This window comes from Scyliorhinus canicula, chromosome 3 (assembly GCF_902713615.1).
Source record: "Scyliorhinus canicula chromosome 3, sScyCan1.1, whole genome shotgun sequence".
Lineage (NCBI taxonomy): Eukaryota > Metazoa > Chordata > Chondrichthyes > Carcharhiniformes > Scyliorhinidae > Scyliorhinus > Scyliorhinus canicula.
Window position 1 is genome coordinate 2,285,078 of NC_052148.1, and position 23,497 is coordinate 2,308,574.

The 23,497-nt window shown below is 48.8% G+C and overlaps 1 protein-coding gene across 1 annotated transcript in view; it reads right to left on the reverse strand.

Annotated features, from left to right (window-relative positions):
- Positions 1 to 23,497, reverse strand: part of LOC119963595 (disintegrin and metalloproteinase domain-containing protein 12-like) — a 432,269-nt gene that overhangs the window by 396,516 nt on the left and 12,256 nt on the right. The window contains exons 2-3 of the mRNA XM_038792926.1: positions 8,715 to 8,824; positions 1,214 to 1,290 (exon numbers count right to left, since the gene is read on the reverse strand). Coding sequence (XP_038648854.1) covers positions 1,214 to 1,290; positions 8,715 to 8,824 — 187 coding nt within the window. The remainder of the gene's footprint in view (positions 1 to 1,213; positions 1,291 to 8,714; positions 8,825 to 23,497) is intronic.

The following is a 23,497-nucleotide window of genomic DNA, read 5'->3' on the forward strand; positions in this document are numbered from 1 at the left end:
CTCAGCAGCCAGCATGGCCTGTGTCCAGGCCGACAGCCCGCAGTCACTTCACGCTCAGCAGCCAGCATGGCCTGTGTCCAGGCCGACAGCCCGTAGTCACTGCACGCTCAGCAGCCAGCACGGCAGGTTCACAATGTTTATAACTACAAGTGAACGATGCCATCGGGAAATCAGCCCATTGGAGGCGGTGAATTGCGGAGGCCCCCGCGCATCGGATGTCAGGCCCGCTAATGATATGTCTACTGTACTTTCAGCCCACGGGGCGAGCACCCCATTTACGCCATTTTCGTGTGTCAGAGCATCTGATTTAGCGTCAAACCGGCGCCTACCGAAATTTCGGAGTCAGAAACTATTCTCCGCCCAATCGCACTTCACGATTTTGCCGTCCGAGAATCCAGCCCAATACGTTTTCTTAGAATTGAGAAGCAAAAAGTGAACGATCATGTGCCTGTGGATATTTTAATGACATTTACGTAGTGAGAGAGATAGAAAGGAACAAATCTACAGGGAAATCAGAGCTGTGTAACAATAGAGAGTGTTGACACTGAGAGACTTAAAAGGCTTAAATAAATTGGATAAATACTTGAGAGGAATAAATCTGCAGTGTGGGATTAATTGGGTAGTTCTACCAAAGAGCCAACAGATATAAACTTGGCTGAATTGAATCCTTCTGTGCTGTTTCATTCTGGGAAACAATGCCAGAAAAGCTACAAGATAGCACAGAGTAAAATTTCCTCTACACAGTGGCATGATGGAACAGCGGTTAGCACTGCTGCCTCACAGCTCCAGGGCCCCGTGTTCAATTCCGGCCTTGGGTCACTGTCTGTGTGGAGTCTGCACGTTCTCCCCGCGTCTGCGTGGATTTCCTCCGGGTGCTCCGGTTTCCTCCCACAGTCCAAAGATGTGCAGGTTAGGTGGATTGGCCGTGATAAATTGCCCTTAGTGTCCAAAGGTTAGGCGGGGTTTCTGGGTTAACGGAACGGGGTGGAGTGGGGTGCTGTTTCAAGGGTCAGCGTAGACTCGATGGGCCAAATGGCCTCCTTCTGCACTGTAAATTCTATGCTTCTACATTTTGCTCTTGTGAATTTTTTGGACAGAATGAAACAGAAATTGCTGACTCCCATCCTCACAGGGGGCAAGTTAAATTTAAAACAGGCCCAGTAGATTAGTAATATCATCATATTCCGCAGTTCATAAAGTGAGATTTACTCACGTATTTCTCCTGAGATCCAGCGTTAATTCCTTTCCCTCGAGCTCCACTGACATGCTGATGTGGTTTGGATAGCTCTTCTGCAATAGGACATAAAGAATTACTCATTATTAGATAGGATTTACTGACTGAAGCCCCCAGATTACTCACAAGTCAATAATCCTTTTGAAGCGTACCTGCAGAATTTAACAGGAGAATCCACCTCCTGTACTGGCCAGAGGATTGTGGATAATAGAATGATTTCAGCCCAATTAGTTTGCTGCAAGTTTTTCAAAGTGTAATCCAGTTTTACCTATTTTGACCTGCCTCATTTCCTGGTCTCACTGTGACTCATTCTTTCTCGTTGTCCATAACTAAATGTAACTACGGCAGTAGCGTAGTGATAATGTTACTGGGTTTATAGTCCAGAGGCCTGCATGAATGCTCCTGACATATGAGTTCAAATCACATAATTTGAGGAGAATTTAAGCTAATAAATAATTCAATGAATAAATCTGAACTCAGATCAAAGAACAAAGAAAAGTACAGCACAGGAACAGGCCCTTCGGCCCTCCAAGCCTGCGCCGACCATGCTGCCCGTCTAAATAAAATCTTCCACACTTTCTGGGTCCGTATCCCTCTATTCCCATCCTATTCATGTATTTGTCAAGATGCCCCTTAAACGTCACTATCGTCCCTGCTTCCACCACCTCCTCCGGCAGCGAGTTCCAGGCTTCCACCACCTCCTCCGGCAGCGAGTTCCAGGCTTCCACCACCTCCTCCGGCAGCGAGTTCCAGGCTTCCACCACCTCCTCCGGCAGCGAGTTCCAGGCTTCCACCACCTCCTCCGGCAGCGAGTTCCAGGCTTCCACCACCTCCTCCGGCAGCGAGTTCCAGGCTTCCACCACCTCCTCCGGCAGCGAGTTCCAGGCTTCCACCACCTCCTCCGGCAGCGAGTTCCAGGCTCCCACCACCTCCTCCGGCAGCGAGTTCCAGGCTTCCACCATCTCCTCCAGCAGCGAGTTCCAGGCTTCCACCACCTCCTCCGGCAGCGAGTTCCAGGCTTCCACCACCTCCTCCGGCAGCGAGTTCCAGGCTTCCACCACCTCCTCCGGCAGCGAGTTCCAGGCTTCCACCACCTCCTCCGGCAGCGAGTTCCAGGCTTCCACCACCTCCTCCGGCAGCGAGTTCCAGGCTTCCACCACCTCCTCCGGCAGCGAGTTCCAGGCTTCCACCACCTTCTCCAGCAGCGAGTTCCAGGCTTCCACCACCTCCTCCGGCAGCGAGTTCCAGGCTTCATCACCTCCTCCGGCAGCGAGTTCCAGGCTCCCACCACCTCCTCCGGCAGCGAGTTCCAGGCTCCCACCACCTCCTCCGGCAGCAAGTTCCAGGCTTCCACCACCTCCTCCGGCAGCGAGTTCCAGGCTTCCACCACCTCCTCCGGCAGCGAGTTCCAGGCTCCCACCACCTCCTCCGGCAGCGAGTTCCAGGCTTCCACCACCTCCTCCGGCAGCGAGTTCCAGGCTTCCACCACCTCCTCCGGCAGCGAGTTCCAGGCTTCCACCACCTCCTCCGGCAGCGAGTTCCAGGCTTCCACCACCCCCTCCGGCAGCGAGTTCCAGGCTCCCACCACCTCCTCCGGCAGCGAGTTCCAGGCTTCCACCACCTCCTCCGGCAGCGAGTTCCAGGCTTCCACCACCTCTTCCGGCAGCGAGTTCCAGGCTTCCACCACCTCCCCCGGCAGGTACCTACCTCGTACATCTCCTCTAAACCTTGCCTCTCGCACATTAAATCTATACCCCCGAGTAATCGACCCCAAAGAACAAGATACCAGACTAATTAATCGTGATAATAAACCCACTCGACAAATCTACTGGACTTCGAGCTAATGAACAAGAGTCAGTGGATGTGGTTTACTTGGACTTTCAGAATACTTTTGACAAAACTCCACATCAGAGATGAGCTTGTAAAATTAAAGTGTACAGGATGAGGGTTAATGTATTGAGATGGATAGAAAACTGGCTTGCAGACAGGAAACAAAGAGTAGGAACACATGGGTCTTTTTCCAAATGGCCGGCAATGACGAGTGTTAGTTTGGGGCTGCTGTTGAGTTAAGAGTCAAGAGTTCTGCTTCTTTCCCAAACACCTTTATTTTACCTTAAACTCACTCCATACAAAACTCTACCACCAACCAAGTGCCACCTGCAACCCCTTTACATATCAGTGTCAATTACTGAATACTTAACATCAATTTGATATGTAATTACAATATCGCTTAACCCATTCCTAACAGTCTCCCCTTCCGAGGAGAACAAAATAATAATTTGGCAAATATTAGTTTTCCCCGAAAAAAACGAAATTACAAGAAACTTAAAAACAAACACAAATTCCACCCCACAGTCACAGAAACAAGCGCCCTTCGTTAATAATGTCCAAACGTTTCTGCAAACGAAATCCTCTCTTCATAAAATAATCATTTAATTGATAGCTACTGTAATTTTTGAAATCACCCCTTTGTCCAACATCTGCTTCAAACTGGCGATGTCTAACAAAGAATAAAGAAAAGTACAGCACAGGAACAGGCCCTTCAGCTCTCCAAGCCCGTGCCGACCATGCTGCCTGTCTAAACTAATATATTCCACACTTTCAGGGTCCGTATCCCTCTATTCCCATCCTATTCATGTATTTGTCAAGATGCCCCTTAAACGTCACTATCGTCCCTGCTTCCACCACCTCCTCCGGCAGCGAGTTCCAGGCACCCACTACCCTATGTGTCAAAAACCTGCCTCATACATCTCCTCTGAACCTTGCCCCTCGCACATTAAACCTATGCCCCCTAGTAATTAACCCCTCTACCCTGGGAAAAAGCCTCTGACTATCCACTCTGTCTATGCCCCTCAATTTTGTAGACCGCTATCAGGCCGCCCCTCAACCTCCTTCATTCCAGTGAGAACAAACTGAGTTTATTCAGGCTCTCGTCATAGCTAATGCCCTCCATACCAGGCAACATCCTGGTAAATCTCTTCTGCACCCTCTCCAAAGCCTCCACATCCTTCTGGTAGTGTGGTGACCAGAATTGAACACTATACTCCAAGTGTGGCCTAACTAAGGTTCTATACAGCTGCAACATGACTTGCCAATTGTTATACTCAATGCCCTGGCCAATGAAGGAAAGCATGCCGTATGCCTCCTTGACTACCTTCTACATCTTGTTGCCCCTTTCAGTGACCTGTGGACCTGTACACCTAGATCTCTCTGACTGTCAATACTCTTGAGGGTTCTACCATTCACTGTATATTCCCCACCTGTATTAGACCTTCCAAAATGCATTACCTCACATTTGTCCGGATTAAACACCATCTGCCATCTCTCCGCCCAAGTCTCCAAATGATCTAAATCCTGCTGTATCCTCTGACAGTCCTCATCGCTATCCGCAATTCCACCAACCTTTGTGTCGTCTGCAAACTTACTAATCAGACCAGTTACATTTTCCTCCAAATCATTTATATAGACTACAAACAGCAAAGGTCCCAGCACTGATCCCTGTGAAACACCACTAGTCACAGCCCTCCAATCAGAAAAGCACTCTTCAATTGCTGCTATCTGCTTTCTGTGACCTAGCCAGTTCTGTATCCACATTGTCAGATCATCCCATGTGACTTCACCTTTTGTACCAGTCTACCATGAGGGACCTTCTCAAAGGCCTTACTGAAGTCCATATAGACAACATCCACTGCCCTACCTGCATCAATCACCTTTGTGACCTCTTCGAAAAACTCTATCAAGTTAGTGAGACACGATCTCCCCTTCACAAAACCATGCTGCCTCTCACTAATACGTCCATTTGCTTCCAAATGGGAGTAGATCCTGTCTCGAAGAATTCTCTCCAATAATTTCCCTACCCCTGACGTAAGGCTCACCAGCCTGCAGTTCCCTGGATTATCCTTGCTACCCTTCTTAAACAAAGGGACAACATTGGCTATTCTCCAGTCCTCCGGGACATCACCTGAAGACAGTGAGGATCCAAAGATTTCTGTCAAGGCCTCAGCAATTTCCTCTCTAGTCTCCGTCAGTATTCTGGGGTAGATCCCATCAGGCCCTGGGGACTTATCGACATTAATATTTTTCAAGACGCCCAACACCTCGTCTTTTTGGATCTCAATGTGACCCAGGCTATCTACACACCCTTCTCCAGACTCAACATCCACCAATTCCTTCTCTTTGGTGAATACTGATGCAAAGTATTCATTTAGTACCTCACCCATTTCCTCTGGCTCCACACATAGATTCCCTCCCCTGCCCTTCAGTGGGCCAACCCTTTCCCTGGCTACCCTCTTGCTTTTTATGTACCTGTAAAAAGCCTTGGGATTTTCCTTAACCCTATACATGGAATGTGAAGCAGCAGGTTATTACATGAAGCGATCGACAGTTCCAACGCGCCACAGCAAAAAAATTGCACCGACCTCCACAGAAGAGGATCAGTAATTGGCTAGCTGAAAGAAGACAGAGGGTGGTGGTTGATGGCAAATGTTCATCCTGGAGTTCAGTTACTAGTGCTGTACCACAAGGATCTGTTTTGGGGCCACTGCTGTTTGTCATTTTTATAAATGACCTGGAAGAGGGTGTAGAAGGATGGGTTAGTAAATTTGCAGATGACACGAAGGTCGGTGGAGTTGTGGATAGTGCTGAAGGATGTTATAGGATACAGAGGGACATAGATAAGCTGCAGAGCTGGGCTGAGAGGTGGCAGATGGAGTTTAATGCGGAAAAGTGTGAGGTGGTTCACTTTGGAAGGAGTAACAGGAATGCAGAGTACTGGGCTAATGGCAAGATTCTTGGTAGTGTAGATGAACAGAGAGATCTCGGCATCCAGGTACATAAATCCCTGAAAGTTGCCACCCAGGTTAATAGGGCTGTTAAGAAGGCATATGGTGTGCTAGCCTTTATAAGCAGGGGGATTGAGTTTCGGAACCACAAGGTCATGCTGCAGCTGTACATAACTCTGGTGCGGCCGCACCTGGAGTACTGCGTGCAGTTCTGGTCACCACATTATAGGAAGGATGTGGAAGCTTTGGAAAGGGTTCAGAGGAGATTTACTAGGATGTTGCCTGGTATGGAGGGAAGGTCTTAGGAGGAAAGGCTCAGGGAATTGAGGTTGTTTTCGTTAGAGAGGAGAAGGCTGAGAGGTGACTTAATAGAGACATATAAGATAGTCAGAGGGTTAGATAGGGTGGACAGTGAGAGTCTTTTTCCTCGGATGGTGATGACCAACACGAGGGGACATAGCTTTAAATTGAGGGGTGAGAGATATAGGACAGATGTCAGAGGCAGTTTCTTTACTCAGAGTAGTAGGGGTGTGGAACGCCCTGCCTGCAACAGTAGTAGACTCGCCAACTTTAAGGGCATTTAAGTGGTCACTGGATAGACATATGGATGAAAATGGAATAGTGTAGGTCAGATAGGCTTCAGATGGTTTCACAGGTCGGCGCAACATTGAGGGCCGAAGGGCCCGTACTGCGCTGTAATGTTCTATGTTCTAAGACAACACGGGACACCACTGACAGAGTACCCTTTGTCGTCCAGTAATTTCCTGGGACGGAGAAACTACGACATCTTCTTCGCAGCCTTCAACACATCATCAATGAAGATGAACATCTTGCCAAGGTCATCCCCACACCCCCACTACTGGCCTTCAAACAACCGCACAACCTCAAACAAACCATTGTTGGCAGCAAATTATCCAGCCTTCAGAACAGCGACCACAACACCACACAACCCTGCCAGGGCAATCTCTGCAAGACATGCCAGATCATCGACATGGATACCACCATTACACGTGGTAACACCACCCACCAGGTACGCGGCACATACTCGTGCGACTCGGCCAATGTTGTCTCCCTCAAACACTGCGGGAAAGGATGTCCCGAAGCGTGGTACATTGGCGAGACCATGCAGACACTGCGACAACGAATGAACGGGCATCGTGCAACAATCACCAGGCAGGAATGTTCCCTTCCAGTCGGGGAACACTTCAGCAGTCAAGGGCATTCAGCCTCTGATCTCCGGGTAAGCGTTCTCCAAGGCGGCCTTCAGGACACGCGACAACGCAGAATCGCCGAGCAAAAACTTATAGCCAAGTTCCGCACACATGAGTGCGGCCTCAACCGGGATCTTGGATTCATGTTGCATTGCATTCACCCCCCACCAGCTGGCCTGGACTTGCAAAATCCTACCAACTGTCCTGGCTTGAGACAATTCACACCTCTTTAACCTGGGATCACCCCCTATCTCTGGATCTGTAATGATTTGATTACCCGCAAATGCTCGCATTCCAAGTATTGTCTGGCATCTTTGACTTTGTCTATATATATGTTTCTGGAACATACCTCTCCATTCACCTGAGGAAGGAGCTGCCCTCTGAAAGCTCGTGTTTGAAACAAACCTGTTGGACTTTAACCTGGTGTTGTAAGACTTCTTAGTGTTATTACATGAAGATATGGGTTCTCAGATAAGAGAAATTAGGAGAAAAGCTAAAAGGAAAGATTACTTAGGAGAGGTTCCTGGTAGAAGTGTTAAGATTCAAAATGGAAGTATAGAACATAGAACATAGAACATTACAGCGCAGTACAGGCCCTTCGGCCCTCGATGTTGCACCGTCCTGTGAAACCCCTCTAAAGTCCCTCTACTTTACTTGAATGCTCGTAGTATTCGGAATAAGGTAAATAATTTGATGGTGTAAATCATTGTGAATGACAATGATTTAGTGGCCATTGCTAAAACATGATTAAAGGATGGTCACGACTGGGAGTTAAATATCCAAGGGGATCAAACTATTCGGAAGGACAGAGTGGATGGTAAGGGAGGTCGTGTAGCTCTGTTATTTAAGGATGACACCGGGCAGTAGTGAGGGATCACATCGGTGCTATGGAGGATAAGGTTGAATCCATTTGGGTGGAAATCCAGAATAATAAGGTGAAAAAGTCACTGATAAGAGTAGTCTATAGACCACCAAATAGAAACATTATGGTGGGGCAGGCAATAAACAAAGAAATAACTGATGCATGTAGAAATGGTACAGCAGTTATCATGGGGGATTTTAATCTACATGTTGATTGGTTTAACCAGGTCTAAATTTATATGAAAAAAAGTTCCTCTTTCCTTTCCACCTCTTGATTTACATCTATTACTGGAATGTTTTTGTATTGTGAAGACAGAAGCAAAATATTTATTCATTTGCTTATTATCTCCGATTAACACCCCAGTGTCAATCTCTGCAGGACACTCACGTGACCTAATTGAATGCAGAACAGGTTCGAGGGGTTGAACTTCCTATGTTCCTAATTTCTACATTTTTTATTGTAGATCTGCTCCAGTGGATGATCATCACTCTCCCGAATGGACTTTCTCCCACAGACATCGATCTTGGGTGGATTGAAGTGGTTCAGATCATTGCAGCAGACAGGAGGTACAACAGGTTGGGATGAGTTAATGTATTCAGACTGCAGAACGCCGTTAGATTAATTACCTGAGGCAGTATAGAAACTCTGTGTTTCTTATTCCCAGAGATGACATGTGGGAATACAAACTTGTACTCCTTCAGTTCTTCAAGTAGTTTTTGATGATAATAGTGAGAACCTGTTTGAAATGCAAGGGAAGATTTAATGGCATTTCTATAAAGATTAGTTTACAGTACATGCTGCTTAAATACAACACAAACTGCAACACAGGGTGGTGTGGTGCTAATGTTAGTAATGCTCCAACCCAGTCTATTGCTGCAGGGGACACGGTTACAATTCCCCGCATTGCATGCTGCTTAAATACAACACAAACTGCAACACAGGGTGGTGTGGTGCTAATATTGCTGGACGAGTCATCCTCTGACCCAGATCATTGCTGTGGGAAACATGGATTCAAATGCTATCACAGCAGCTGGTGGAATTTAAATGAAATTATTAGATCTGAAAGCTAGTCTTTCGTGAAGGTAACCATGAAATTCAAGGGCAATTTAACGGCAATTCAACAATTACTTCCAAGTACAGTTTAGAATCATAGAATCCCTGCAATGCAGAAGAGGCCAATTGAGTCTGCACCGACCCTCTGAAAAAGAACCCCTACCTAGGCCCACTCCCCTGCCCTACCCTGATAACCTTCTAACCTCACCTAACTTTCTGACACTAAGGGGCAATTCATCATGGCCAATCCACCTAACTGCACATCTTTGGATTGTGGGAGGAAACCCACGCAGACACGGGAATAACGTGCAAACGCCCTGCAGAGTGACCCAAGGTCGGAATTGAACCCTGGTGCCTGCTGCTGTGAGGCAGCAATGCTAACCACTCTGTCACCGTATCGCCCCGAGGAAAAGTTGCCATAGTCCTAGATGACCCACACACTTCTTTCCATTTTAACGGGGAGAGCTGACTGGTGGTAATTTAACCTGAGGATCACCACACCTCATGTGAGAAGGTTGAGAAGACCTCGTGAATAACCTCAGCCGGTACGGGAATATAATCTACGCTGTTGGCTGCGCTCTGCATCATGAAACAGCCATGGTTGTCCAGCTGACCCCCAAATTTTAAAAAATGCGTTGAGAGTTTCTGCCATCCTTGCTCTTTCCTTTCTGTCCTCTCAAATGTTTAGAAAATTTCAAAGAAGCCACTTTTTTAAACATGGATTAATTACATAAACCAATCAACATGATGAGTGCACAGACGCACAGGCATATGGCAGTTGAACTTCATGTAGAGCAGTGTGAAGTGATTCATTTTAAGTGTATCCAATATTTTCAGTATTTTTCCCATTCAATGTGAACATTATCAATCTCAGACTAAAGGGACGATCCTTTAAAACAGAGATGAGGAGGAATTTCTTCAGCCAGAGGGTGGTGAATCTGTGGAACACTTTGCTGCTGAAGGCTGCGGAGGCCAAATCACTGAGTGTCTTTAAGACAGAGATAGATAGGTTCTTGAATAATAAGGGGATCAGGGGTTATGGGGAGAAGGCAGGAGAATGGATACTTCATTCCATGATTTTATCTATGCTCGCCCTGCCAGTGTCAAAACTGATCGCCAACTGCTCATCACCATCCAAAAAAAGGCCCTCAAAACTGCATCACCACGTCTGCCGTGGGTGTGATCTACAAGTGCTGTAAGGACCTATACCTCACTAATGCCCTTTCCAGGGCTTACTTACCCACCACTGAGCATGCAGATCATGAGGGGGACATTAATATTAAGACAATTCAAATGCTGTCGCCCTGCAGAATTGAGGAACTAAACCTGTCTTCACAGCAGATCACTCATGCTGGCAGCTCCATGACGTTCTCATGAAGGGATGGCCCACGACATCAAATGAACTTCCGCAAAAACTCTGCACTTTTTAACCCAATGATATGGAGTTAACTGTGCAATATGGACTGATATTGCATAGCCACAGGTTCACCATCATCAACTCTCTGTACAAGTCTACACCCAGCAACTCCAACAAAGATACGCAGAGGTTGAAGCAACAAAGTTTAGGGCAAAGGAAACAATATACTGGTCTTCAATGTATGCTGACATCGAGGTCATGTTACAGTTGTATATGACTTTGGTTCGGCCACATTTAGAATACTGCGTGCAGTTCTGGTCGCCACATCACCAGAAGGATGTGGATGCCTTGGAGAGGGTGCAGAGGAGGTTCACCAGGATGTTGCCTGGGGGTTAGGTACGTTTTGGCGCAGCCATTTGGGCGCGGCTGTTTTGGCGCCGGACGTTTTGGCGCCGGCTGTTTTGGCGCCAAAATAACATTTCTTTATTTGTGAATTAGCCTCAGTTGAGTTGGCTGCTGGTGCGGGTGCGGTGAGTTGGCTGCTGGTGCGGTGAGTTGGCTGCTGGTGCGGGTGGGTTGAGTTGGCTGCTGGTGCGGGTGCGGTGAGTTGGCTGCTGGTGCGGGTGCGGTGAGTTGGCTGCTGGTGCGGGTGCGGTGAGTTGGCTGCTGGTGCGGGTGCGGTGAGTTGGCTGCTGGTGCGGGTGCGGTGAGTTGGCTGCTGGTGCGGGTGCGTTGTGTTGGCTGCTGGTGCGGGTGCGGTGAGTTGGCTGCTGGTGCGGGTGGGTTGAGTTGGCTGCTGGTGAGGGTGCGTTGAGTTGGCTGCTGGTGTGGGTGCGGTGAGTTGGCTGCTGGTGCGGGTGCGGTGAGTTGGCTGCTGGTGCGGGTGCGGTGAGTTGGCTGCTGGTGCGGGTGCGGTGAGTTGGCTGCTGGTGCGGGTGCGGTGAGTTGGCTGCTGGTGCGGGTGCGGTGAGTTGGCTGCTGGTGCGGGTGCGGTGAGTTGGCTGCTGGTGCGGGTGCGTTGAGTTGGCTGCTGGTGCGGGTGCGGTGAGTTGGCTGCTGGTGCGGGTGCGGTGAGTTGGCTGCTGGTGAGGGTGCGTTGAGTTGGCTGCTGGTGTGGGTGCGGTGAGTTGGCTGCTGGTGCGGGTGCGGTGAGTTGGCTGCTGGTGCGGGTGCGGTGAGTTGGCTGCTGGTGCGGGTGCGGTGAGTTGGCTGCTGGTGCGGGTGCGGTGAGTTGGCTGCTGGTGCGGGTGCGGTGAGTTGGCTGCTGGTGCGGGTGCGTTGAGTTGGCTGCTGGTGCGGGTGCGGTGAGTTGGCTGCTGGTGCGGGTGCGGTGAGTTGGCTGCTGGTGCGGGTGCGGTGAGTTGGCTGCTGGTGCGGGTGCGGTGAGTTGGCTGCTGGGGCGTTTGCGTTGAGTTGGCTGCTGGTGCGGGTGCGGTGAGTTGGCTGCTGGTGCGAGTGCGGTGAGTTGGCTGCTGGTGCGAGTGCGGTGAGTTGGCTGCTGGTGCGGGTGCGGTGAGTTGGCTGCTGGTGCGGGTGGGTTGAGTTGGCTGCTGATGCGGGTGCGGTGAGTTGGCTGCTGGTGCGGGTGCGGTGAGTTGGCTGCTGGTGCGGGTGCGGTGAGTTGGCTGCTGGTGCGGGTGCGTTGAGTTGGCTGCTGGTGTGGGTGCGGTGAGTTGGCTGCTGGTGCGGGTGCGTTGTGTTGGCTGCTGGTGCGGGTGCGGTGAGTTGGCTGCTGGGGCGGGTGCGGTGAGTTGGCTGCTGGTGCGGGTGCGTTGAGTTGGCTGCTGGTGCTGGTGCGGTGAGTTGGCTGCTGGTGCGGTGAGTTGGCTGCTGGTGCGGGTGCGGTGAGTTGGCTGCTGGTGCGGGTGCGGTGAGTTGGCTGCTGGTGCGGGTGGGTTGAGTTGGCTGCTGGTGCGGGTGCGGTGAGTTGGCTGCTGGTGCGGGTGCGGTGAGTTGGCTGCTGGTGCGGGTGCGGTGAGTTGGCTGCTGGTGCGGGTGCGTTGAGTTGGCTGCTGTGCGGGTGGGTTGAGTTGGCTGCTGGTGCGGGTGCGGTGAGTTGGCTGCTGGTGCGGGTGCGGTGAGTTGGCTGCTGGTGCGGGTGCGGTGAGTTGGCTGCTGGTGCGGGTGCGTTGAGTTGGCTGCTGGTGCGGGTGCATTGAGTTGGCTGCTGGGGCGGGTGCGGTGAGTTGGCTGCTGGTGCGGGTGCGGTGAGTTGGCTGCTGGTGCTGGTGCGGTGAGTTGGCTGCTGGTGCGGGTGCGGTGAGTTGGCTGCTGGTGCGGGTGCGGTGAGTTGGCTGCTGGTGTGGGTGCGGTGAGTTGGCTGCTGGTGCGGGTGCGGTGAGTTGGCTGCTGGTGCGGGTGCGTTGAGTTGGCTGCTGGTGCGGGTGCGGTGAGTTGGCTGCTGGTGCGGGTGCGGTGAGTTGGCTGCTGGTGCGGGTGCGTTGAGTTGGCTGCTGGTGCGGGTGCGTTGAGTTGGCTGTTGGTGCGGGTGCGTTGAGTTGGCTGCTGGTGCGGGTGCGGTGAGTTGGCTGCTGGTGCGGGTGCGGTGAGTTGGCTGCTGGTGTGGGTGCGGTGAGTTGGCTGCTGGTGCGGTGAGTTGGCTGCTGGTGCGGGTGGGTTGAGTTGGCTGCTGGTGCGGGTGCGGTGAGTTGGCTGCTGGTGTGGGTGCAGTGAGTTGGCTGCTGGTGCGGGTGCGGTGAGTTGGCTGCTGGTGCGGGTGGGTTGAGTTGGCTGCTGGTGCGGGTGCGGTGAGTTGGCTGCTGGTGCGGGTGGGTTGAGTTGGCTGCTGGTGCGGGTGCGGTGAGTTGGCTGCTGGTGCGGGGTGCGGTGAGTTGGCTGCTGGTGCGGGTGCGTTGAGTTGGCTGCTGGTGCGGGTGCGGTGAGTTGGCTGCTGGTGCGGGTGCGGTGAGTTGGCTGCTGGTGCGGGTGCGTTGAGTTGGCTGCTGGTGCGGGTGTGTTGAGTTGGCTGCTGGTGCGGGTGCAGTGAGTTGGCTGCTGGTGCGGGTGCGTTGAGTTGGCTGCTGGTGCGGGTGGGTTGAGTTGGCTGCTGGTGCGGGTGCGTTGAGTTGGCTGCTGGTGCGGGTGCGTTGAGTTGGCTGCTGGTGCGGGTGCGGTGAGTTGGCTGCTGGTGCGGGTGCGGTGAGTTGGCTGCTGGTGCGGGTGGGTTGAGTTGGCTGCTGGTGCGGGTGCGTTGAGTTGGCTGCTGGTGCGGGTGCGGTGAGTTGGCTGCTGGTGCGGGTGGGTTGAGTTGGCTGCTGGTGCGGGTGCGGTGAGTTGGCTGCTGGTGCGGGTGCGGTGAGTTGGCTGCTGGTGCGGGTGCGTTGAGTTGGCTGCTGGTACGGGTGCGGTGAGTTGGCTGCTGGTGCGGGTGCGGTGAGTTGGCTGCTGGTGCGGGTGCGTTGAGTTGGCTGCTGGTGCGTTCTATCACCATCTTTTTATATATTTTTTAACTAAACCAATTCGCACACCCATATGATGGCTGAGGCAGTATCAACGAAACGTGGTAAAGAAAAATTTGTTCATAACGGATTCCTTTACGTCTTTGACAAAACAAGCAAAGGTGACAGCGAAGTGAAATTTTGGCGTTGTGAGCAAAAAAACCGGTGCAAAGCACGGCTCCATACTAAAGCTGCAAACGTGGTGAGGCAGCTGAACAGCCATTCGCATGATGCTTCTGCTGCACAAGTAGAGGTTGCACTCGTGAAAACTAAAATAAAAAAGAGAGCACAGGAAACCCTTGAGGCACCGACTGTAGTTGTTAATGAATGTTTGACAGACATATCCCAAGCTAGTCTACCAGCCATTCCTAATGTATCTGCTTTGAGGAGAATGATAAGCAGAAAGCGTAATTATGTATTGAACGCCCCCACCAATCCAAGTGATTTACAACAATTGATTGTGCCAGAATGCTACAGGATATATGTCCCTCAACCAGGAGTGGAAGAAAATTTTTTACTTTGTGATAGCGGACCAGGTCACGACCGGATATTAATCTTCGGAAGACAGAGCTGGCTACAGCACTTATTGACATTTGACATGTGGTTTGCAGATGGCACATTCAGTGTTGCTCCCAGCCTCTTTTCTCAGATTTATGTAATTATGGTAAAAAAACACGGAGGAGTTACTCCTACGGTTTATGCTCTTTTGCCCAACAAGCAACGCACCACATGTGCGAGAATGTTCGCATTATTGAAAGAAATCGAACCCAACTTGAAACCCAGTTCAATCGTCTGTGATTATGAACAAGCTGCGCACAGTGCTATGAAAGACATATTCCCTGATGTTCAAATAAAAGGATGTTTTTTTCATTTAGCTCAAAATATGCAAAAACATCTAGCTAGTATGGGGTTCCGTAGTTTCTATAACACTGATCCAGATTTCGCGTTAAAAGCTAAAATGATTATTGTCATTGCCTTTGTACCTTTGAACAAAATCGATGAATATCTGGATGCTTTAGCGACCCAAATGCCGCAAGAACTTCAAGATTTACTCAACTGGTTTGAAGATACATATGTTGGTCATCTGAACAGACGAGGAAATGGTAGACGAACAGCTTTATTTCGCCCTGAGATTTGGAACCTTTATCAGAGAACATTAAACGGGGAAGACCGCACAAACAATAATGCGGAGGCAGCCCACCGTCGATTGAAATATGAACTTGGCATGCATCATCCCACCATATGGAAACTAATTGATGGCCTGCGTAAAGTACAGAAAGGTAGAGATGCATATTATGAAAGGTTACTAGCCGGCCATGAACCGCCACAAAAACTAAAAAAGTATAGAGATGCAGATAAAAGAATACATGAAACTGTTCTTAAATTTGAAAACATGGATGCTATCGAGTACTTGAGGAGCCTTGCTCATAATCACCAAATGAACTAAACTAAATGAACTAATTTAAGGTTTTTAAATTTACTTGCAACAATTTACTAGCCACAAAAACGAAACAAATTTCTGTCGTCTGCGCCCAAACGGCCGCACCCAATTGTCCCAAACCGTTGCCTGGTATGGAGGGGGCTAGCTATGAAGAAAGGTTGAGTAGATTAGGATTGTTTTTGTTGGAAAGATGGAGGTGGAGGGGAGACCTGATTGAGGTCTACAAAATTATGAGAGGTATGGACAGGGTGGATAGCAACAAGCTTTTCCCAAGAGTGGGGGTGTCAGTTACAAGGGGTCATGATTTCAAGGTGAGAGGGGGAAAGTTTAAGGAAGATGCACGTTGAAAGTTTTTTACGCAGAGGGTGGTGGGTGCCTGGAACGCTTTGCCAGCGGAGGTGGTAGAGGCGGGTACGATAGCATCATTTAAGATGCATCTAGACAGGTATATGAACGGGCGGGAACAGAGGGAAGTAGATCCTTGGAAAATAGGCGACAGATTTAAATAAAGGATCTGGATCGGCGCAGGCTGGGAGGGCCGAAGGGCCTGTTCCCGTGCTGTAATTTTCTTTGTTGTATAGGGAGGGAAGTGTCCAGATGTACACCATGCAATGTAGTCAAGCCTCATAAACCACAGAACCACTGCAGCTCCATGAAGCACCAGACCTTCCATGGCCACTCACTATGGCAGATATATTTCAGAGGAATTGGAGTCAATTCAGGGTGGTGTGAAGTTAATGACTTGCCCGACATGAAGAGCACCACAAGAATTGGAAATCTGAAGAGACACTTTGCTGCATACGTCATTCCACAAAGGCTAATGACAGACAATACCCAGCAGTTTGTCTCCAGGATGTTCAAATATTTGTGTAAATAAGGACCATAGAAGGACAAGGTAGCCTGCCTCAACGACTGCCAACCAGTGGCCTTGATGTCTGTTATCATGAAATGCTTCGAGCGGCTAGTCATGAGACGGATCAACGCCAGCCTCCCAGTCTCGATCCATTGCAGTTTGCCTATCACCACAACCAGTCCACAGCAGATGCTGTCTTGCTGTCTCGCTGGCTCTACAATCAACACTCAAACATCTCGACAACAAGGACATCAGACTGCTGTTCAAAGATTAGAGCTCCACCTTCAACACCATTATCCCGACAAGACTAATAACCAAACTCTGCAATCTTGGACTTGACCCCTCCCTGTGCAGCTGGATCCTCGACTTCCTCACCAACAGACCGCAATCTGTCAGGATAGGCAACAGCCCCTCCTCTACAATAATCCTCAACACCGGGGCCCCACAAGGATGTGTGCTCAGTCCTCTACTATACTCCCTATACACACATCACTGTGTGGCAAGATTTAACTCCAATTCAATCTATAAGTTTGCGGATGATACGACTGTGGCTGGCCGTATCTCAAACAACGACAAATCAGACTATAGAAGGGAGATAGATCACTTGGTTGCTTGGTGTACCGAAAACAACCTCTCTTTAAATGTCAGCAGAACCAAGGAAGTGATCATCGACTTCAGGAAGCGTAGCACGACACACACTCCCGTCTGCATCAATGGCTCCGAAGTGGAGATGGTCGATAGCTTTAAGTTCCTGGGGGTCACCATCACCAACAGTGTGTCCTGGCCCACCTACGTTGATGCAACAGTCAAGAAAGCCCAACAACGTCTCTACTTCCTGTGGAAGCTAAAGAAACTTGGCATGTCTGCATCGACTCTCACAAACTTCTACAGATGTGCGATAGAGAGCATCCTATCCGGCTGCATCACAGCTCGGTATGGCAACTGCTCGGCCCAAAATCGCAAGAAACTGCAGAGTGTGGTGAACTCAGCCCAACCCATCACACAAGCTTGCCACCCCCACATTGATTCTGTATACACCTCCCGCTGCCTCAGGAAGGCAGGCAGCATTATCAGAGACCCCTCCCATCCAGACATTGCCTTCTACCAAACCCTTCCATCAGGCAGAAGATACGGAAGTCTGAAGACCCGCACATCCAGACATAGGAACAGCTTTTTTCCTACAGCTGCTAGACTCCTCAACGACTCCCCCTCGGACTGATCTGTTCCCTGTAACACTATCCAGGATGCTCTATGCTGCACTTGCTCATCATAGAATTTACAGATCAGAAGGAGGCCATTCGGCCCATCGAGTCTGCACCGGCTCTTGGAAAGAGCACCCTACCCAAGGTCAACACCTCCACCCTATCCCCATAACCCAGTAACCCCACCCAAGACTAATTACCCAAAGTCATTACCCAGGGTTTCTGCATTACTAGTCCACTATGCCATCGCCTTGCCAATAGGGGATAGAGCGGGGAATTGGGCCTAGGTGGGGGCCTTCATTGGAGGGTCGGTGTAGACTCAATGGGCTGATTAGCCTTGTTCTGTACTGCAGGATTATATGACAATAACCTGAGTACATCCTAATCACAGCCAACTGGTGTGATTACAAACTCGGGGTTGCGAAACAGACCAAACCCCAAGTTCAAGGATAATGTACTTGCTTAAGTGCATATATGAGCCATTTTTTTTACAGGGTGGAGAAGGAACATGCTTGGGCTTTGCGCCAGGTTTTGTGGCCCAAGCTCTTGCTCTGTGCAATTTAAATATTCAATATTCTGTTACCGCATCAGTGTCCTTTACATGTGAGTATGGATTATTCAAACTAAAATGGGCAGCACGGTAGCACAGTCGTTGCTTCACAGCTCCAGGGTCCCAGGTTCGATTCCCCACTGGGTCACTGTCTGTGCAGAATCTGCATGTTCTCACCGTGTGTGCGTGGGTTTCCTCCGGGTGCTCCGGTTTCCTCCCACAGTCCAAAGATGTGCAGGTTATATGGATTGGCCATGCTAAATTGCCCTTAGTGTCCAACAAGGTTAGGTGGGTTACTGGGTTACAGGGGTAGGGCAGAGGCATGGGCTTAAGTAGGGTGCTCTTTCCGGGGGCTGGTGCAGACTCGATGGGCTGAATGGCCTCCTTCTGCACTGTAAATTCCATCATCCATGATGTCAAGTGTATGTTCATGTATATATTGCCTGCTCATAGGATGTGTCGGTGGAGTTCTCACCAGTTTGGTGACAGCCATGATGTGTAAGAGCTGTTGAAGATCTTAGAGTAAAGTGTTTAAGTTGTTGTCATTGTTCATCATTTCTACACAACCTAGCAAATTTATAATACCAAATTGGGAGGAATCAACAATAAGGATGATACAAATTTCCTGCAATTGAATATTGATAGGCTCACGGAAGTGGCAGGTAAGTAACAGGCAAAATTTAATACAGAGGAGAGCGGTGTGAAGCACTCTGGTAGAAGGAATGGGGAAAATCAGTATTGACTTAATGGTGGGGATTCACCATTTCCCGCCTCTTTGATTGAGAAGCCCAATCAGGCAGAGAATGGAGTGCCGGCCAAAAAACGGGTTCGGCGCCCAACACCAGACCCATTGCCATTCTCTGCTCCCCCAGCGCAGGCCATCATGTGCAATCCACCCCAAGCCAGCAGAACAATTCAAGTTCAGGATAAGCATTTAATTAATGGGCTGGAAGTCCGATTCTTCCCTTGCCCATCATGATACTGCGAACTCCACAGCAGGAAATCCACCAGTCGGGCTTTGATGCAAGCGCAATGCTGCTGCATTGAAGCCCGAGGAGGTAAAGGTGGTCAGTGCACTGATAATGCGCCCCTCTGATACTGCCAGGCTGCAAACAGGTGTCCCCAAAGGATCCTGAAGGCTGGGTTGGCTCGGGCTTTTGGTGAGATGTTGATCCCAGGAGACAACCCACCTCCACCCTTCTCCCCCCAGGATTTGTGTCTTATGCCTCGTCTGCCTTTTACAGCCCTGGGAAACCTGAAGATCACCCTTGGTTCAATGGACTCAGGCAGCCCTCTGCTGAATAGCACCTTTCTGGTCTGATTTTTAAAATTCTGATGTTGCCTTCTCAGCCTGAACTGATCTACGTGATGGCTGAAGAACAGTCCAAGCAGGCTAGTGAACAGTCACTGCACAGGAACTTTCCCTTTCCTGACATTTGCTCAAAGAAATGTCTTTACAACAACAACAAATGTTGTAGGTTCCCTCAAAAGCCCACAACACTTGAACAGGCTTCAAATTCCCGAGACATCCATTTGATTTCACAGAGCAATACCTTTCACTCGCCTGTTATTGACAGTTCAGACACAGCTGCTTGGTGGATTGTTTATTTTATTTCCCTTCACGCTGGAATGCATCTCAAGTGCACTGCTTTGATGCTAACCACAATGTTTATGAACACTCTTGCTGTGATTGACAGATCCTCACCACATCAAAGGAGCTCAGTGGTTTGATTTAGTCTTTCCTTAAAGCCCAATACCATAATTTTGCTAGATTACGGTGGGCATAAATATATACACCCGGGCGCCATTTCTAACGGCACTGCAAACCCGCTGCGATTCTCTGATAATGGGAGCGCTTAGAGTCCTGAACAGAAAATCTCAGCCAATAACACAATTCTTTTTTTTTGTACATTTAGAGAATTCATTTTTCCAATTAAGGGACAATTTAGCGTGGCCAATCCACCTACCCTGCACATCTTTGGGTTGTGGGGGTGAAACCGATGCAAACACGGAGAGAATGCGCAAACTCCACACAGACAGTGACACAGGGCCGGGATCGAAGCTGGGACCTCGGTGCCATGAGGCAGCAGTGTTAACCACTGTGCCATCGTGCTTCCCCGTACAATAACACAATTCTAAAGAGTATCCATGGTCAGAAAGACCTGAGAGAATTGTGCATCAATAATTGAAGTTGGTTGGACACAGTGAGACGGGCAACACGGTAGCACAGTGGATAGCACTGTGGCTTCACAGCGCCAGGGTCCCAGGTTCGATTCCCTGATGGGTCACTGTCTGCGCGGAGTTTGCACGTTCTCCCCGTGTCTACGTGGGTTTCCTCCGGGTGCTCCGGTTTCCTCCCACAGTCCAAAGATGTGCAGGTTAGGTGGATTGGCCATGATAAATTGCCCTTAGTGACCAAAAAGGTTAGGAGGGGTTATTGGGTTAGGGGGATAGGGTGGAAGTGAGGGCTTAAGTGGGTCGGTGCAGACTCGATGGGCTGAATGGCCTCCTTCTGCACTGTATGTTCTATGTGAGAAAAGCATGTAGAATCTTGGGTTTCATAAATAGAGGTATTGAATACAAAAGCTAGGTAATTATGATAAAGTTTTGAAAAGCTCTGGGTGGGTTCCAGCTGGAATTCAATTCCCACCATTGCATTTCTGGAAATATGTGAGGCCAGAGTCTGCTGGTTATCCAACAACATACAGGTCAAGATGAAGTAGAAAATGAAACCTTACAAGTATTACCACCCCAGACCGGACCCCAACAGTGGCTGCGACACTGGACAGAAACACCAATATTTTACTTCAGTTTTGTAAAACTGTGAGGAACAAATACCTCGCTCCAGGAGTGATTACACAAAGAAATAGGAATACATTAAAATAGTACATTAAAACAAACTTCATCACGAACACAGGAGTATAATATTTTTAACATCAAACCAGAAAACAACTTACAATTACCCCTTAAATAATGCTACTGAATACAGTGAATACAATATCTTACAATACAGCTTTGACAAAGGGCCATCTGGACTTGAAACGTTAGCTCTTTTCTGTCCCAACAGATGCTGCCAGACCTGCTGAGATTTTCCAGCTTTTTCTCCTTGGAAAAAAAACACCTCAGCTCCTGAATAATCTCAAAAAAATCCCACTGACAATCAGGAATTCTTGCTTTAAAGAGATTCTCTTTGAGATAGGGAGACCTCTTGTCACTGCTTTAAAGACAAGATCTGACTCCTGTCTGACCCATGCAGAAATGTTGGCTGTTTGTCTTTCATAATGGACTCCAGAATTTTCCCAATGACCGACATCAGGCGGACTAATCTATAATTCCTTATTTTTCCACTTCCTCCCTTTTTAGATAATGGAACTACGTTAGCTACCAGGAACTGTTTTAGGGTCTATAGAATCTGAGAAGATGGCCACCAATGCATCCACTATTTCTAGTGCCACTGCCTTGAGTACTCTGGGATGAAGAAGATCAGGACCTGGGATTTATTGGCCTTCAGTCTCATCAATTTCCCTATTCATACTGATTTATTTCTGTTTCTCCCTCTCACTAAACCCTGCGTTCTCCAACATTTCTGGCATGTTATTTGTGTCCTTCTTTGTGAAAACAGAATACAATAGTGAGAAAGGATATTAGCTCTGACAATGTGGAGTCTGTATGGGTAAGAGTTGAGAAATATCATGGGGCAAAAACCATTAGTGAGTGCCATATATAGACCCCCAAATTGCAGTGCTGATGTTGGAAATGGCATTAAACACAAAATTAGAGATGCATGTAATGAGGGAATATCAGTGACCATGGGTGATTTTAATCTGGACATAGATTGGACAAAGTAAATTAGCCACAATGCCGTAAAGGAAGAATTCTTGGATTGTATATGGGATGGCTTTCTTGACCAATATGTGGAGGAACCAATTAGAGAGCAGGCCACCTTAGACTGGGTACTGTGTAATGAGAAGGGAATCATTGCCAATCTGGCTGTACGAGACCCCTTGGGGATGAGCGACCATAACATGGTCGAGTTTTAGCTAGGAGAGTGAAGTAGTTGATTCAGAGATTAGGGTGCTGAATCTTAATAAAGGAAACTATGAAGATGTGAAATGTGAGTTGGCCTTGATAGATTGGGAAGAGTTACTTAAAGGGATGACAGTAGATAGGCAATGGCAAACATTCAAGGAACGCATGGAGGAACTGCAGCAACTGTTCATTGCTGTCTGGCACAAAAGCAAAGGGGGTAAGAGGACCAATCCATGGCTATCAAAGGAAATTAGAAATAGTATCCAATGCAAGGAAGAAGCATACAGACTGGCCAAGAAAAATATAGGTCTGAGGATTGAGAGCAGTTTAGAGTTCAGCAAAGAAGGACGAAGGGCTGGATTAAGAAGGGGAAAGTACAGTACGAAAGGAAGCTTGCAGGGAACATAAAGACTGACACTAAGAATTTCAACAGGTATGTGAAGAGAAAGAGATTGGTAAAGAAAAATGTAGGCCCCATACTGCCAGAAACAGGGGAATGCATAATAAGGGACAATGAAATGTCTGAGCAATTGAATACATACTATGATTCTGTCTTCACAAAAGAGGACAAAAATCAGATCCCAGAAATGTTGGAGAATGAAAGGTTTAGTGAGAGGGAAGAATTGAGGACGAGAAATATTAGTAGAGAAATGGTGCTGGGAAAACTGATGGGATTGAAGGTGGATAAATCCCCAGGGCCTGACAATCTGCATCCCAGAGTGTTTAAGGAGGTGGCTTTGGAAATAGTGGATTCATTGCTGGTCATCTTTCGGGATTCTATGGACTCTAGAACTGTCTCTGCAGATTGGAGGGTAGATAATGACACTCCAATATTCAAAATGGGAGGTAGATAGAAAACAGTGAATTATAGAGCAGTAAGCCGAACATCGGTAGTGGGAAAATTCTTGAATCCATTATCAACAAAGAACAAGAACAAAGAAAATTACAGCACAGGAACAGGCCCCTCGGCCCTCCCAGCCTGCGCCGATCCAGATCCTTTATCTAACCTGTCTCCTATTTTCCAATGTCTACTTCCCTCTGTTCCCACCCATTCATATATCTGTCTAGATGCTTCTTAAATCATGCTATCGTGCCCGCCTCTACCACCTCCGCTGGTAAAGCGATCCAGGCACCCACCACCCTCTGCATAAAAAACTTTCCATGCACATCTCCCTGAAACTTTCCCCTCTCACTTCCTCCAGGTCATTTATGTAGATCACAATAAACAGTGGTCCGAGCACGGATCCCTGTGGAACACCACTAGTCACCCTTCTCCATTTTGAGACACTCCCTTCCACCACTACTCTCTGTCTCCTGTTGCCCAGCCAGTTCTTTATCCATCTACCTAGTACACCCTGAACCCCATACGACTTCACTTTTTCCATCAACCTGCCATGGAAAACCTTATCAAATGCCTTACCATGTATACGACATCTACAGCCCTTCCCTCATCAATTAACTTTGTCACTTCCTCAAAGAATTCTATT